The sequence below is a fragment of the Bombus vosnesenskii genome, unplaced genomic scaffold (genome assembly GCF_011952255.1).
Source record: "Bombus vosnesenskii isolate JDL3184/JDL3185 unplaced genomic scaffold, Bvos_JDL3184-5_v1.1 scf7180000013304, whole genome shotgun sequence".
NCBI classification, from domain to species: domain Eukaryota; kingdom Metazoa; phylum Arthropoda; class Insecta; order Hymenoptera; family Apidae; genus Bombus; species Bombus vosnesenskii.
In genome coordinates, this window is record NW_022882953.1 from 2601746 (window position 1) to 2619491 (window position 17746).

Genomic DNA, 17746 nt, shown 5'->3' on the forward strand with positions numbered 1-17746 from the left:
TTTCATTGTAATTCGCTAATAACTCCAACAGTTAAATACGATTTTAAATAAAAAAAAAAAGAAAAAATTACATTGTAATTAAATTTCAGATAAGCATAATCCAGGATATCAGTTATTTAAAAAAACATTGAGCTACATGTAAGAACAGAACCGAGGGCGCTTGCTTACTTCGAAGCTTCGGGAGCGTACAAACATATGAAATCATCGAGCGAGAAGTCGCCAAGCTCGCTGTCTTAACGATCATCTTCTTCTTATTGTGACGCCAAATTTGAAGTCCTTTGCCTAGTTATATTTCTAGCAGGAGTTCATAAATGGCTTGTGACATTTGATTGTAGTAGTGAACGTACATGTTTCACTGTTACCGGACTCAATGTTCTCGCTACCGCGCAGGTCCCAAGTTAAGTGAATAACCCTGTACTACTAGAACATATATACTACTATGCTAACTATCAATAGTCCTGTCCTCGTGTTATTATCCCAACTAATTCTCCATACATAGCAGCTTGTTTTCAAAATGAAAACGATTCATATACCGATTCATTTCTCATTTCCTACGCATGTGTATGTTTGGATTGATTCTTAATTACGCGGCTGTTCCGGGTTGGCCGTAATTCAATATGCCCCTCTGCGACCTCAACCTACATATCTACCCCAAACTCAATCCACTCGAAGATCTGTGATTGGACTCGAACGTGTGCCGACTACATTGACACTGGCACGCCATAATTATAAATTTGTAATAAAACTTGGCTATCATTCAGCACGCCCAACAAAAAGGCTGAGCGAACATCTGAATGGCCTTTCACCGAAAAGTAGGTCAAATCAAACAACTTCATTCCCTTATAACTTTTGTCATTTGTGTACTTGTGTTTTTATCTTAATTCGTTGGAAGTTGCTACTTGGTTATTTAGAATTTATATTCTTTTGTAATAGTAACGTAAAAGTTTTAATCTGACACTTCTAATTTGATATAGGTTTCCAGGGATGATAAATTTTTAAAATTTGTATCAAATAAGGGAATAAAACTGTATTCTCTATTACAGAAGAATTTCATTTATTAGAACGAAATTTAGTTTTATCATTAAATGAATTCCTAGTACCAATGAAGTAGAAATATTCTATTTCATAAGTAACAATTCTTCGAAGACTCCAATTGTATGAAACATTTGTCTTCTAACAGATTTTTTAATTTCCACAAACTATATTGTTTGAACTATATTGTTTGGAAAAAACTGTAATCTTCTATTTTTTTCTTTTTTTCAATTTCGTGATTCTGAAAATTATTTCTCTAACGTAGGGATAAAATACTTCAGATATTATTACATTGATACATTTAAACCTTTCAGTTCTTTCTTTCTCTCGATGACTTTTAATGACAAATAGACAATACGTAACTAGACGTAAGAATTTTGTTGACCAGGCGCATTAATGGTACAGCACCAACACAAAAGCCATTAGTATATGCTATTATTACCATTGGATTACTCAAATATGATCTATTTTGAGAATGCCACAATTTCAGACGCGTAAGTGTTTCAGCTCGAGTGAAGCACTCTCGAATATCATTACTTGCGCTCTTCAGTATGTAACGATCGCGTTTGAAAAAGTGACCTCCTACGTTCTTGTTTACCACACATCGAGATTTTCATACAGGACGAAGAAGAGAAAATACACTCGATTGACACGGATGTTGACGGCTGTTATTTTTAAACGTGCCAGATTAACATGGAAAATGATTGATATCGATAACATATTGTACTTTATTTGTGTTTAATTGGATTAATACACGGTGATAAAATATTCAAAATAATTCGGAAATTGTGATGTTGAGTTGTGGTGTTGTTGAAGAATTCGAACAAAATTTTTTAATTGATTCAACCAATTAATTTTGTTTTATTTTATCGCTGATTTGTTATTCCTTTTAATGAAAGAGTGCTTCGTTTTTCATTCAATTTGAGAACGATATTTACGATAGGTGTAACGATATTTGTAATTATTAAAAGTTTGATCTAGAGATGAAAATACAACGTTCAATGCGAATGTTACGTAATATTGTTAGACGTGGAGATTTCAATATCAGTTCCTGACTTTCAAATGAAACTAAGTGCTTATATATATTATACATACGTGTATATATTTCAAGACGGATTAGCCAGAGATGGATGACGTACATCTTTCATTAAACGCTATAAATAACTATCGTAAGCCAGAAACAAATACTATATTTTATCTGCTTCGTAGCCAACATTTGATGTGAATATGTGACAAATGGCTAATTATAGACTCTATTTAATCACTTATTTAATTATTTAAGAAATTAACAAAAATTGATTCATGATCTGCTTAACAGTAGGTGTAAAATCTTTAAAGAGATTTCTCCTAACTAATCTGTTTTACCAGACCTCAGTCCACTAGCTCTTTGAAACATAAAAAGAAAAATATGCAAATTTATTAAGAATTCTAAGGAACACAATGAAAATCTTCACAAATAATTTTACCAAGAATTCAAACATTAATCTAAATGTACAATCCTCTTGTTTCAAATTGTTTGAACATCTGCTTTACATCTTAAAACCCACGTCATAAACTACTACCAATAGGTTCCTATGTAATTGTCTAATGTATCTAAGTTGTCTATAATTAAACAAAATTTGTCAGAGGTAGTATTACTATTTACAGAACGATGCACCCAACCACTCGCACGAAGATGTGTACGAAATATAACTTTGTAGTATAGTGCAAATTAAATTGCAAATAAGAATACAACTTGACATCCGAAGTGACAATGAGAAAAACATGCATACGCAATCTTTCTTTCTTTGAAAAGGAAGAAAAAGAAAAAATTCACAATAAATATGTACTTAGTTATTAGTTAATCTTATTATCCAAAAATCTAAAAATCATTATTATTAAGAACGGAAGATGGAACATATCAAGGAACGTATAAAAATGTCGAATACACTGACAAAACAATCCCCTATCAATCAAAAAAGAAAAAGGAATGTATTTGATGCGTAGAGACGCGCGTACGTCGCATCCAATTTCAAACAGTAATCAATTCCACCAGTGACGAAGTTCGTGTTTTTCCATAACATTTATCACGACTGTACCATGCAAATCGGGCACGTAACTACCGCAACAATCGCGATAATATATGTATATTACACAGCGCACGTAACACGCGCAGCGGACACGCGGAAAGCACGTGGCGAATATCTTGTGAATGACTGCGCGCGCGTCTACTTATGTTGTCACTACGGTTTTTATCGTAAGCCACCTAAAAGATGATTGACTCTTATCGTTATTTGAGGATTTCTAGTCGACGAATATATTCAGTCTCGTCGAAGAATAAGTGCAATTAACAAATGTTAAAAATACCAGGTGATTTTGAAGATCAAAGATACTCTTGAACAGATATCATTATCAGATGAATAATATCACGTAACAACGTAGAAAAAGAATCGTGAAGAAAGAAGGAATACCTGTAGATAAGAATGTTTAACAAGCGCAACATGATCGTTTTTCATATAACGTACTATACGTGATTCGAAAAACTTCCATGGAATTTTTGCTTCCCGCCATAACGATTACGCTATCGTTCGTGTAATTCGTTTTTTTTCGTCGCTTCTGCCTTTTGTTTCATGTTTACTCAGAATCTTTGTAAGGAGGATTGTATAGCTAATTTACAGAGATAAATCTTGATTTCTTTTTACTTTTTTAAATTGTGATAACACGAGAATTGGCATTTTGGACGTTGACGTTGAAATATTCATCGTAATGTATAATGATATGCCTGTCCAATTTGACTTCTGTGCAACGATGACACATCCTACTCATGCTATTATGTCCGTCGACCTATCCATTACGAACGTTGTTTGTATTTAGTTCTACGGGTCCAGTTATACGACTAAACGACACACTTAAATATTATTTACGGCATATTGAATATGATCAACATCCATCTTTACGGGAAGTAATGAATAATTTTTGCGATTTTTGTTAACAATGAAATTTCGTTTCAGTTTTGTATTCCCGATAATGGGATTTCATGCTCGTATATATTGCATCATCAGGAATATAAAGTTAAAATTGGAACGCACTGTGTCTGGTACATTACAACAATGCGTATCTATATTCAATACAGTCTATTGATCTTAAAGTCAAATGCGGTGCAAAATTGCGTCGTTTGTCTGCAACCGTTTGTCAGCAAACTGCCGGTGTTTATGCAAATTCATATCCTCCAAAGCACAGTTAAAAAAATGGAACCTAATAGAAATACATTTCATCCCAAAAATATTATAACGAGTACTTGACGTGTTTTATATATCGTTGCATATTATAAACATTTTATTAATATATTTTTGTACATTTGTATTTTCCACAAATGCATAAACATCTGCAGTTCATTCAACAGAAATAGTTTAACAAATGAATCGTATAGTAATAAATTGATCGTGCAAAATGAAGAGGAAAGCGTATGATTATGTTCCATCGCTCTTTTTGCTGTCAAGTCTACAATTTTTACTGTTTGTTTACAGTTGACAGTCTCTTAATCTCGACTCTGAACAATCTCAACCGAGTCGATAACGGTGTACATATTCATTCCCACATAAAACTACCACAGTGAAGAAACAGTGAAGAGAAACGACAAAAATTCGCACAATATTCCTATATTTTGCAATGGATTATTTCTTTTCTATATTTTACGAATGTGGTTAGATTAGATGCCTGAAAAGAAGTTTATTTTCCTAAGAGGGTGAAACGACTGGGTGGAGAACGACTACTATTATCTCCTTGATTAATTATTTCAATTACTGGCAGTCACGCACGCTTGTCTATTTTTTGCCTGTTGTTTATTAACAAATCAGACCGTGATTCATGCAAATAACCAGATAAGATACTCGACTTATGTCACTGAAACAAGATAACGGTTGTCTTTGCAGACTGTCATGTGTTTTGAAATATACAAAGACACAACAAACACCTTCTATGTAGTCAGTTTTGTACCGTGAAACAGGGGTATGTTCGTGCGAATCGGCATATGAAAACAAAGATGACGATTTATAATGTTTGAAACCGTAAATCACGAAAGCTATTAAATTGTCGCGAAATGATTTTTCGATGGTAGATAGGACGGAATTGAAACACGAAAGCAGCTCTATTTTGTAGTACATTTTTATTTATATGTACTACATATATCGTATTTAATATAACGAAAAACGATAGTTAGCACGATTTAATAATAGACGAAACATTATAAAACTATTGCGAAGAAGAAAGAGGCAATTGCTTCAATATTCAATGGGAAAGCTTGTTCAAATATCCAAAAACTGAAGTTGAATCCATATAATGAAATACACTTCGATTTATGAATTTTATTCCATTATTCTGCATCATTTCGAATGAAATTAACCAATTTTGCTTCATCATTCTGAATGTTTGTAAAATCTCTTTCAAGTGTTTGTCACCGAGTTAATAAAAAATTTATCTTGTTGACTACATATGTACACTGGTCGCCCAATTTACGCGGCATTTTTTTTACGGGGTAAGTCATAACACAATTTACGCGATAATTTTTATGCGGTCAATCGTATCAGTGGTGTATGAGATAAGGACAAAAATACATTACGTTTTGCTAGTCATCATATGTGTACATATTTTTTCTTTAAAAACGAATAAAACGAATCCACGCGGGTGTATATATATGCTCCGAAGATGACATTTATAGATTTCGAAAAAATGTCGGTATTTTTTACGTTGTATCGAAGAAAGCAAAGGAATTGACGAAGGTTATTGCATATACATGCGACATATTTTTATAATCACAGGTTTCCGTCGTCACGAAGTCGGAGCAAATTCGAAAACTATTGAAAACAAAGTAATTCAACGAATGGGGAAAATACATCGACCCGGAGAATAAAAAAGTTCCGCAGGACGTGTTCTTACGAAAAATTTCGTCAGCGGTTTTGCCCTATATAGAAGCGAGCTTTCCGACGTAGATCACTGCGCGTGATGTGTAATCGTATACTATTTTTTCTCCGACCATAAATAAACGCTGCAACCGAGAGCAACATGCATCGATTACTAATTGTAAGTCACAATTGGTAATTTTACTTAAGAGAAGTTCATAAAACATCCGACGACGTTATAAAAAGAAACATGTTACATAAAAAATGATCTGACGCTGTGGGAAATTATAACTAATCAGATGATGAATGGGAATCTATACGATTGAATACATTAGTATTTTTAGCCCTTTGTAGTCGATTATAATATATATTTAAAACATATTCTCTTGCGTTATAATTTAACTTGATAAAAATATTTCAACGTAGGGATACTATTAATTGAAATATGAACATTAAAATTAAACAGTTTCTGATGACTTATCAAGTGTACCAGTTTGAATAGAATGTCACACTCTACTGAAACTGCGAAGGGCTGACTTGTGACGATGTAATCTACTAACCTACATACAGTATTGGGACATGCTCCGACAGCGAAGGACTTAATAGTAATGGTCTAATCTACTGATGTCTATGCACAAGCACTTATCTGAGCAAACGTTTGGAATTATTTCTGTAATATTGTCATATTTTTGAAAATATGATGTGCAATAAATATTATATTATATTACTTTTAATATATCTTTTTAGTAATTTCACTATATTTGAATAGAATTTAACTGACAGAGAAAATATATCAAATAATTAGCAATATAAACACAAATTGCCTATATTGGTTTATAATTAAATGAATTTATATTATTCATTTAATTCATACTTGTAATCTTGTACTAACAATAAGAACATCTTGTACTTGAGCAAAGTCCATCAATGAAATAAAAGGCACACTAACTGCTCTTAACAGTATACAAACACGACAATTTATTGAACTCTATCGATTACGTCCAATTAGCATGTTAACAGTACCACTGCTAAAATCGACCGAAGGAAACTTCACTTATGATATAAAGATTCAATGTGATAAATAGATTTAATAAGTGATTACATTAAATGATCTATCGTCTTCGATCAATTCAATTAATCAATTTTCTTCAATTTAATCTTTTCTTGATTCGCTAATCGTTTCGAACAATTAGAGTAAAAGAAAGTGATAGAAACGGTCCAACAGTATCTTCCATCAGATATTTGACCGTAAAATATGAAAAAATATTTTCAGTAGCTATATTGAATATTGATACAAATAGGGAATCTACGAGTCCCTGTGTTGCCCTTGCTTTGCGTCAACAATCCTCCGTCGATATTTCTATTGGCTTGTTTACGCAACGGAATAAATTACCGCACTATTGCATATTCATTTAGAGGAATACTATAGACTTTGTTGATCCTGCAAATCTGTCAATAACACAACGCTCTGCAATCGACGCTTCTACATCGCAAATCAATGTCTTAATCGCGATCAACTCTTTCACATTTTCCATCCTTTACGAATTGAAATTAAATATTTATTACACAAATACAGTGGTAAGTTGGAATGTTAAACGTTAAAATATTATATTTTGTAAATAAAAATTGAAATTGTATGTGAATTTGGGAATTAAAAATCTGATTAAAAATACAAATTTGTATCTATCACACTGGCAACTCGATATCCATAATAAAGCAAAGGGTTACAAATGCGAAATAAAACGAGAAAAATCGAAGAAATGTCTGAAAATAAGAAATGACAATAAAAGATCAGGGTAATCGAGGAAACGTTAAATAACGATGAGGTAATATCACGCTCTATCCGCGGTCAGGTCGCATTGCAACGACCGCGAGTAACATGCACCCACGCGTGTACCTATCGTGCAACGACGAAGCGCGTTCGCGCGTGCATGACAGGTAAATAGTGGGAAAACGAAACAATAAGTGAGGCATGACTAATGAAGTGCATAGACAAAGAAAAAAGGAAGGTAACAGAAAGATAATAAGAGAATAAAATGAGAAAGAGAAAAGCTTCTCTGGCATACTACTAACCTGGCCTTGCGTTCCAGCTGACCGGTCACCTCATTCCTCTTCAGCACGAACGGCAACCTGTTGCTCACGACGATCATGCTCCCGTTGGAGGAGAAGCTACCGGGTTCTGTAGACATTTTGATGTTCTCTGATCAACTGTTGCAAACCGTGTGTTCCGTAGAAGAAGGGAAAAAATGACACCGCGAGTAAGTAATAAGTGTCGCGCGACTCCACACACGAGGATCTCTCCTCTTTCTCTTCGGTTCGTGTTCTATACGCACGGTCACCGGTTCGACAGCGCTGTTCTGCTATACCAAGTGTCGCGTGTCACGTGCGATCACGTGTGCATGCGAAACCGAAGTCGAAGGAGAACCGCGCCAGTTAGACGGTCGATCTGGCTAGTAGTCTGTCTCTCCTCGTCGTCGAGCGCCGCGCGAGATGACACTTTTCACTGTTCCTCGTGTCGTTCCTTTTACAGCTGCGCTTTAAAAGCGACTGGATGGCGCGTGCCCGCGTGCAGAACCGTGTCTTTCGGTTTCGTTTGATATCTCGCTTGCTCTTTGCCCTTTTTGTCTTCTCCTTTGTTTCTTTTTCGCTCTGCGTTTAAGTAGTGGTGAGCAAGCGTTTCTTTTTGGTTCTATCGTGAACTCTGATTATCCGTGAGATACGTGATTAACTCACAGTGACTGATTCTCTTTATCTTGTCCTTAAGGGCGGTTCGGATGCACAGCGACAACAAAGAATAATACAAGACAGAAATAATACAGAGGGCGAGTAAGAAGGGGGAGACTATAATGGAGGGAGTAACGCAAATCGATTTACACCGGGTAAAGGTACAATAGGAATAAGTGAAAGCTTAAGAGAAAGAGAGGAAGAAAAATCCTCTAGCGGTTGATTGGTCCGTATGACTGTGCCGCGGTGCGTGGCCAAAGTAACACTGAAGTAATAACGCCGCGTTCCCCTGAGTTTATTCGTGTTAGCCGTCGCGAGGAATTGGTCCAAAGTCTCTTTCTACGATAGTATCAATGATGGGGCCGCGACCTTTTGACTATACCGCGGTTTCCCCTCGTGCAATCAACCACCACCACCATCATCATCAGTGTCGTCGTCGTCACTACCACCGTTACCATCTCTGCATTCAAAAACACTACCCCAGCGTAATCATATGTAAACATACAGATACAGCGCCTCCCTCTTCACTCTACTCTTTCCCTCTTTTTTCCTACCCCTCTTTTCTTCCTCTCTTTCTATGACGACGCAGCGTGTCGTCGCGTGTCGTGACAGACGATCAGGGTTATCTCCTCTTATCTTTTAATTCTCGGATAACACTCGCTAATGGGACATCATGTACGTCGTCGGCGACGTCGTGACCAGCTGTACACGTTGTACCGGCATCCAGTTGTCAACATGTACATACGTGACAAATAACCGGTATTACTATATTATTGTTGTGTCGCGTTAAACACAGCCTATGTTATACCGAAACGGGACCGACCAATGCCAATTCAAGCGGAACTCGACGACAAGCAGACTGTCTGTGAACCAGATCAATCGCTATTCTTTTTCGTTTTTTTCTTTTTTTTTTTTTTTTCGTTTAGGTCGTATGAAAGAAAAATGTACATATCTCTGTTACCGACCGATGAAAACGGCCGATGTAACGCGGATGCTGATTACGTTTTTGCAGGATAAATAATGATATTTAGGTAACACGATTATTACATGTGTTACAATTGTTACATTATATTTTTTATCGAATTTCTAATCGGTCCTCGTATAAGTACTTAGCAAGTTGTTTTCCTTTGACTAAAGTCGAATGAAGCAGCGATTAAAGGGGCAATTACGTAACTAGCAGAATGACTGTAAGCAGAAAGGCGTTGAAATCTATAGTGGATAAAATTGGGAAGCTTTGACATTCTGACCTATGCCGTTAAGGCACGTATCTCTCATGTAGATAAGTACCAATCGAATTGTTTCAATGTGACGTACCTTCCTGGTAAATATTTGAGGTCAGCTTGGACAAAGTTGCATGCATTTCTCGTTTACCCGAAATAAACGAGATAAAAAGATTATGTCTACATGCTGGCAATATGTTTCGTACAGTTTTATTCAGTGTTTGGAGAAGCATAACTAGTAACAGAGAATTCCAACGGCATGGAAAAAATTAAATAATAAAAATTAATACTATGGAACTACTATCTTCATATTCTTCTTCGTTTACTCATGCAGTTTCTATTCTCCAATAAGAAAATTTGTAATGGAATAAGATTTCATACTACAACGTACTCGTCCAATAATCTGGAGAACCAACGTATAATAAGTAATAATATAAATTCACTGTTTACGAAGAAAAATATTTACTTTTGCGAACATAATTTCATATTATCTCTGAGCACGGCGATAATACAAATTCGAGTAAGCTGCTCGAAAAATCACTATTTAAAAAATCCGTAATCGTTGTCACTATTTAAATAATGGAAATTAAACCTCATAGATAATTTGTCACGATAAAGGAACCTTGAGAACAGATATTTATAACTATAATCAGTCGCTAAATTCTAGTAACGTAAATTAAAATTACCGCTACTATAACTTGACAAATCGAACAAAGAAAAGGATAGTGAACATTTTTACAGATATTTTTTCTCTCATCTTGCTCAACCGATATTAATGTTGTAATTGCAGGACTCATAATGAAAACAAAAAATGATCTAGTATATCTTGACTTATTTTCATATAAAAAGCAACCGAAAATGTTTACAGTATTTTATAATACTATAAAAATCTTTATCATGGGATCCACAATTTCATAATTTAATTAGATATATTTTTTCTATTATGTAATTGAGATCGTACCGATTGTAAGATCGCTTCTAGAATAAGTCATTTAAATGTCGCTAATTAAATAACGTAACTAAATAATTAAGTCGTTTAAGAATCATTTTTGCTAGCGAAATGTACTGTGGCTCAAGAAAGTATTAGAACACTTATGTAAACTTTTAATGAATACATTGCATGTATTATACATTTCGGGATTTTATTAACAATTATTATCGTGGAACACGACTAGCATGATTATATTAGTAAAATTTAAAATGAATTTAAAAATGTAAACATGTAGAAGTTAGAAAATACTTATTGCACGCAGAACTTACCAAAGTATTTGAACAAATAATTATTCATTATATTAGTACATCACAATATTTACTGAGACCATCTTTATCACTAATTAATAATTATACATTTAAGACTATTATTCATATCGTATACTAATTTCTTACTAAATATATATTTCCAATAAACGTCTTGTAACATATTAATATATTTTCATACCGGTTTCAAATTTTATCGATATAATCATGATAATATAAATGTTCCATAAACGATAAGTGTTCAAGTGCTATCGTGAACCGCTATAAATTGAACTAATTTGCCTGACTGTACAGAGAATCCCGAACTTTTCAGTTGAAATACTGTCTTGACGTTTCTCGAAGGAGCAAGGGATAAAAAAGACGTTATCATCACGTTATCGTCACGTGCTGGTGTTAGCTAATAAGAAGCTAGAGTTAGAGGATAATGAAGAAAATTGGCACGCGTCGCGCACGCGGTCCAAGTTTTACTCCATTCTAAAAAAATCGTTCCGTTGGAATTTAACTAGTTGAGAGACAAGTGTCGCGTTGCGAACAATACACAACTGATCGTATTGTATACCCGGCTCGACCATGAGGAACTGGTAAAAATCAATGACGCATGGTTGGAAATTAGACGCTGCATCATCGTCTAAACTTACTCTATTTAAAGTATGTACATATACCAACATAAATCTATATTTTTCGCACACTTTTGCGCACCGGGATACGTATTACGCAACATACTTCAATATCAGGTAACCAAGAAAGTCCGTGCCGTTTCTAGGTTTATTTCTATAAATTTAAAACGGCATAACCTTTCTTGATTACCTAATATTTCCCATACTTACAATTAAATGATACACGACAATAGTCTCACTGATTTCAATAATCACTTCCAATATTTTTGTCGATTTATTTGGAGTACTATACTGAAAAAGCAAAATCAAACAAATAATGTTGTATGTAGACTATTTAGAACAATCATATAACTTTCATTTCATGTATCTATTTAAAAGAAATAAATATACATTAATAATTTTTGGATGCAAACTGTTCTTATTATTCAAAATAATGTATTGTACAATTAATTAAATTTTTGTTATGTTTTGAGGTTTATAATATGTTTTATAACGTTCTACATTACATATTATTACTTCATAACAATGTACCGAAGTAATAATGTGGTAAAAAAAGCAATGTCAGAAATGTCAAGTTTGCAAAAACACGTGGATAGGGCAAAAGCGACATTAACATTTTATTACTTTCCTCCATAGATGGAGTTACTCACACAACATATTTACGTAAAGTTATAAATAAGGAAGAAAACTGTAGTTATTAATGCAATTATATTTTTTACAAGAAATAGTAATTCCTTCTGATTCCATAAGATTTCTATCAAGAATTTCGGGTCCCGTCGTAATAGTTCGTAAAAATCCGGCAAAATTCGACAAGTTTCGGTGTAATTCGGTAGACATAGCATGTGCGTCGAATATAAGCGCGAAACCGGTATGTATATTTTTTGCTACTATACAAAGTAGGTTAAAAATATATGCAAACAATAAACGTATAGCACAAAAATATTTAACTTTTTACAAGTCACTGACTTCATTGTATATATGAAGCAGCGTAAAATTCTTAATATTATTAAATCCACAATATTTAATATCTTTTAAATTTACGCAAAGATGATAACTTAATATAATTAAAAAATCAAAGAAATTTGAATTTGAATATGAATATCAATTATAGATGTTTGTTTCATGTATTTATTTTATAATTGCAAACAGTTCTTCTAATAATAAATATTAAAAGTAGATTTTTTGCGAAAAAGAATTAATGTAATAAGCAATGAAAACATAATCCAAAGATTCAACTGCGTTTATGTTAAAAATATAATATACAAAAAATTAATACAAGCTATGCTGGTAATCATTGAAAAATTGCATTAATATAATTCAATTTTTCAAATAAAGCAATTGCCATAAATTACGAAAAATATTCTTTTTCGGAGCATTTTTACTGTATTTTTATTGCATTTTCGACAATATACATACAGAGAACGTAGATCCTTCAAATAGAATAGTTATTTAAATCTGTATCATAAATGCGGTTGCCGTTGAATTTACGCTCACGAAAGAATCGTTTAACCAACAAATGGCTGACATCTAGCACGCTGAATATTTCAAAGTAAAAAGCGATGACAATTACACCGAATGATTAATATACATACAAATGATCACAAAAACAATAGAACATATAGAATGACAGAATCGTGAAACTCGAGATGTGTACCTAATTCAAATCGATCTGCTATTGTCAACTTAGTACATACACCTTTATCCGAGTTAAGACGACATTGGCACCCACCTCAAAAAGACAAGCTTCCTCGTTTTATTATATATAAACGGCAATGTTAAATAGACTATTAATTATACACTACAAGTTGGCAATATTTTGTTAAAGAGTTCAATGCTAATTCGCGCACTCACATGTATACCGGCAATCCTCCGGTACTGGCTAGTGTTTTTACGAGAGACGTTCTTTCGAGAAGGTACCACTGGTAACTGGTTCCTTCTTCGCGAAGTTTCGGATAGCTGAAATTGCAAGCCGAATCGATTGTTATGGCCTACAATATGACTGGCAACTAAACAAGAAACCATAGAAAATTCCCTAGGAAACGTTGCAAATTTTTCTATCTCTAGTCAAATTTCTATTTACAAATATAGGATCTTCATATTGCTTTGTGACATAAATGACACAATAAAACTAATATTAATTGCATGTACAGATATTAAAAGAAGTTGTTACATTTGCATCTTTATTTACATTATATTTTTCAGTAAGGAACAAGAGATCGAATTTATCTTTAACAATAATAACGATTATTATATAAAAGTAATAGTTTACTTAGATTGAAATTTAAATTACTTAGATCTTGTAAATGCAATGTTGATATTGTACAGAAAATCATATATCTCATTTTTAAAATCTAAGTTAATATATTAATATATTAATTTCCATTATATTTCTACTATATAATTACTTTCATATTCAATACACAACATGTATTCAGTTAATTTAAGCGTCGTTCTATAAGCAAAGTTACATATGTGATAAATTCATTTGCAAAAATAGTAAATTTAAACTTCATAAAAGTATCTGTGGGGTAAACGGACATCCTACTAATGATGTTTCGGGCTATATAGTTTGATGGCACATGTATAACCCTTTTGAAACTTAAGTCATCTCGAATAAGAACATAACAAATGTATTTATGCTAGATTGATATTTTAAATTAGATTAACATTAAAACTTTGTAAACAGTAATAATAAACTAAACGTAAACTGATCTTTGACAGGTATTTCTATGATCATTGTTTATGAAATTTTGATGTAAAATGAATGTCATTTGCTCTATATGTAGCGATCAATTAATACAGTCTGATGATATTTTCTATACGAGATGTGGACACGTATTTCATCTGCATTGTTTAACGTCATGGCTTGAAAGGTGAACAAATATTAAAAAATAATAGAACAGGAAACACCTTGTTAGAGAGTGTAAAAGTGTATAAACTTTCAAATTTATTTTTTTGCCATGACAATATTCATAATTGTAAGTTGTTACTTTCAGATCAAAAAGCTGTCCACAATGTAGGGAGAAAGTTACACAGAGTAAAATTCATAGGCTTTATTTTACATTTTCAAGCAATGACCTGATAGTTGAAACTCAAGGCTCGACATTGCAAGAAAAAGTGGACAGATTGAAATTTCAAATTTTGTTAAAGGAAAAGGACATCCAATATTATTCCTCAAAAAATGTCACTTTAGAAAAACAAAACGCTGGCTTAAAGCAAGAAGTTCGAAAAGTAGAGAGTGAGATTAACAAAAAAAATGCAGCCATACATGCTTTGAAGGAGCAAATAAATTATTTCAAAAAACAGAGTTCTCACTGTGATAATCTAAAGAGAGAAATTAGTCAGTTAAAAAATAAGATTGAAGACCTTAGGCCGTATGTAATTATTACATGTACATATATCATATACTTTATATTATTACCTATATCAATTTTTTGCATGTTTCAGAATACAAGTATTATTACATGCTCCTATCAGTGATGTTAGTAAAATGGTTGGAAAAACTAAAGATCCTCAAACACTTACTATGTATATTTCTATCATGAAAAAGTTAGTAATGTTCGAGAATATGTTTTAAAAATTATTATACTATTATTAACATATTATATTTGCAGAGAATTAATTGGAAGATTTAATAAATGTAAACAATTACGCATGAGTGTTAAAAAGCTGCAAGAAGAACTTTCTAAAGTTAATACAAAATCTAATACCTCATTAGAACAGTCAAAACGAATGTAAGATTTTAAAAAATCTATTCAATGTGGTAATTTATGTGAATGGATATTATATACCAATATTATTATCACCTCAGGGAAGAAAAGCTAGCATTTTCAGAGAGCAAAAATATAGCATTACAAAGACGAGTTAATGAATTAGAAGAGATACTTGACATCAATGAGCAGAGTAATAGTAAATTAGAAATCCAAATAGCAGAAGATGTAAACAATATTTCTATAAAAAATCCAATTGAAACAACATCAAAAAAATACAGTCAAGACATCTCAAATAAAAATTCTATATCAAATTGCATTACTAAAAAAACTGAAAAGGTTTGAAATTGAATAGAATAATACTAATGAAAGAAATCAAAATCAATGGTTAATTACATTTATCATGTATTTCTTTTATAGATATGCAATGCTAAAACCATACAACAAAAAATACAGGATTGTCAGACAGATAATGATACAAGTGATTTAGAACTAGATTTAATAGATTGTAACTCCTCCAAGAATTCTTCGGTAGAGTCTAAGAGATTTAAATTGTCAGAAGGTGATATAAACGTTTCACATACAAGTCATAACAATAAATCCTCAAATAGTTCTATATCAAAGAAAAGAAAAAAAAATAATACCAAAAAAAAGATATCTGACATTGAAGACAATAGTAGTGTGATTGATCTTACCTAAGGAGTTCCTATAACTACTGCATATTTTTTTATATAAATCATTATTTATATTTTAAAAGTATATATAGTATTTTATCATTGTAATTAATGGACCTTTTCTGAGTTTTAGAAAAATAAAATATTCTACTTTTATATTTTTTGGTCACTTATTTGATTTATGTTTAATATAGGAAAACATAGGGAAAGCAGTTCCAATAAACTTTGTACCATTATTTTGTAATATGTATGTCTGAACATAAAATTTAAATCCTCCAAAAGACAATTGACACCTTTTATTTGGTCTTGTAAAAAAACAAAGTGTATAAAGGGCTATTTCTAATTCTGGAGTGGTTCCAATGAACATGGATGACCTTTTACGTTTTCCAATATAAGTGAAATATATTTCTAAAATGACAGCTTTCTAAAATTGTTTTCAAGTGATTTAATGAATATTATTAGTTTATAATTTGCATTTCTACTTACATTAACAAATTCCTTACTATGGCCAAATCCAAAATAATTAATTTTCTTTAATAATTCTCCATGGGAAAAGAAAATCCAATTATGCAGCCCTATAATACCTTTACGTGGTTTTCTTTCTCCTATAAATACATGTTCAAATCCGGAAGTACCATTTATATTTTTACTCCGAGAATATAAATGAAACCAAATTTGTTTTAAAATATCTTTATAAACTCGCATGTCATTTTTAAAGAACCCTTTGACTGACAAAAAGTACATAACATGTGAAATTATATCTGTTTCCATTAAATTATCAATAAATTCATTCTCTTCTAGATCTTCTTCCCTTGTTATGACTTCTGGCTCATAAGTATCCAATTCATAATTATCAAATAACTTTACAAGAGATCTTATTGTTGGTATTAAAAATATTTTGGTCGATATATTTAACAACCTAAAGTTATAAAAACTAATTATGTTTGAAATTATTAACAAAAAATACCTTTAGAAATAGAAAATACCTTTGTGGAGCATTATCAGTAAAGTTTTTAAAGCTCATATTTCCTTGATAATTTATATACACATGGTTGAATAATTCATCAGAAGACTTCTTAAATAATTCTTCTGATACCATCATTAATTCTACATCACTTGTTAAAGACACGTTTGCAGCAGTACAAAAATCTATGAGACGAACAAATATACATAAAGATATATAAGATGAATAAATAATTAAATGTTGTTTTATTTCTGTTTTGTAATTACCGCCTATTTGATAAGTTGTGAAAGGACATATGCCTGAAATATTTAATATAGCTAGGATGTAAACAGAAATTTGAAACATCTTATTTAACATTTTTCTAAAATAACATATTTTAGTTTTAAATAGTAAACAATATAGGTTATGTCAAATGTTTCCTCATTATTTGAAAATCTTATATTTATTATACATATTTCAATGTAAAATAAAGATCATATATACTGATAATTAAGATTTAAAAAATAAAAAGTGGAAGTTTCCACTTAATTTTAAATTGAATAATTGATAATTTTTATAACGTGTAATGACTATTATGTAATTTATTATACAAGAAAGTTGTACGAAAATTAAAAAATTTGTGTAAAAAACCTTAAATAAATAAAGGTATCTATTTTTAAGGTGTAAATCTT

At 32.0% G+C, this 17746-nt stretch overlaps 3 protein-coding genes and 1 long non-coding RNA gene across 24 annotated transcripts in view; 2 read left to right on the forward strand and 2 right to left on the reverse strand.

Moving 5' to 3' along the window:
• Positions 1-12376, reverse strand: part of LOC117234349 (alpha,alpha-trehalose-phosphate synthase [UDP-forming]) — a 39777-nt gene extending 27401 nt beyond the window's left edge. Inside the window, exons 1-2 of one of the 3 annotated variants that reach the window (XM_033495459.1) lie at positions 12352-12376; positions 7983-8088 (exon numbers count right to left, since the gene is read on the reverse strand). In XM_033495459.1, coding sequence (XP_033351350.1) covers positions 7983-8088; positions 12352-12361 — 116 coding nt within the window. In that variant the 5' untranslated portion in view covers positions 12362-12376. Of the gene's footprint in view, positions 1-7982; positions 8089-9947; positions 10055-12351 lie in introns of those variants that run through there. The other 2 variants (XM_033495457.1, XM_033495458.1) reach the window with 2 other exon arrangements.
• LOC117234356 lies at positions 169-6619 on the forward strand. Of its 3 annotated transcripts, none has more exons than XR_004493507.1 (3): positions 169-812; positions 1347-6090; positions 6376-6619. It is a non-coding gene; the product is annotated as an uncharacterized LOC117234356 (long non-coding RNA). The 3 variants fall into 3 exon arrangements; XR_004493506.1 differs by lacking the exon at positions 6376-6619 and having other exon boundaries at positions 1347-5545; positions 5829-6290; XR_004493505.1 differs by lacking the exon at positions 6376-6619 and having other exon boundaries at positions 1347-3381; positions 4539-6290.
• Positions 8088-16530, forward strand: LOC117234351 (E3 ubiquitin-protein ligase TRAIP-like). 15 transcript variants are annotated; one of them, XM_033495464.1, is made up of 9 exons: positions 8088-8794; positions 9336-9392; positions 11424-11758; positions 14449-14600; positions 14724-15101; positions 15175-15276; positions 15342-15461; positions 15539-15776; positions 15858-16530. In XM_033495464.1, the coding sequence occupies exons 4-9, from the start codon at positions 14488-14490 to the stop codon at positions 16134-16136; spliced, it is 1230 nt and encodes a 409-aa protein (XP_033351355.1). In that variant the 5' UTR covers positions 8088-8794; positions 9336-9392; positions 11424-11758; positions 14449-14487; the 3' UTR covers positions 16137-16530. The 15 variants fall into 15 exon arrangements, with proteins under 15 accessions (XP_033351355.1, XP_033351359.1, XP_033351358.1 ...); XM_033495468.1 differs by having other exon boundaries at positions 9361-9392; XM_033495467.1 differs by lacking the exons at positions 9336-9392; positions 11424-11758 and adding exons at positions 9560-9664; positions 9771-9893.
• Positions 16253-17577, reverse strand: LOC117234353 (poly(U)-specific endoribonuclease homolog). Of its 3 annotated transcripts, XM_033495479.1 has the most exons (4): positions 17342-17575; positions 17098-17260; positions 16598-17030; positions 16253-16535 (listed from the first exon to the last, which is right to left on the reverse strand). In XM_033495479.1, exons 1-4 carry the CDS (start codon positions 17430-17432, stop codon positions 16278-16280), a joined length of 945 nt encoding a protein of 314 aa, XP_033351370.1. In that variant the 5' UTR covers positions 17433-17575; the 3' UTR covers positions 16253-16277. The 3 variants fall into 3 exon arrangements, with proteins under 3 accessions (XP_033351370.1, XP_033351369.1, XP_033351371.1); XM_033495478.1 differs by having other exon boundaries at positions 17098-17576; XM_033495480.1 differs by having other exon boundaries at positions 16393-16519; positions 17098-17577.
• Positions 17578-17746: the final 169 nt, after the last annotated feature.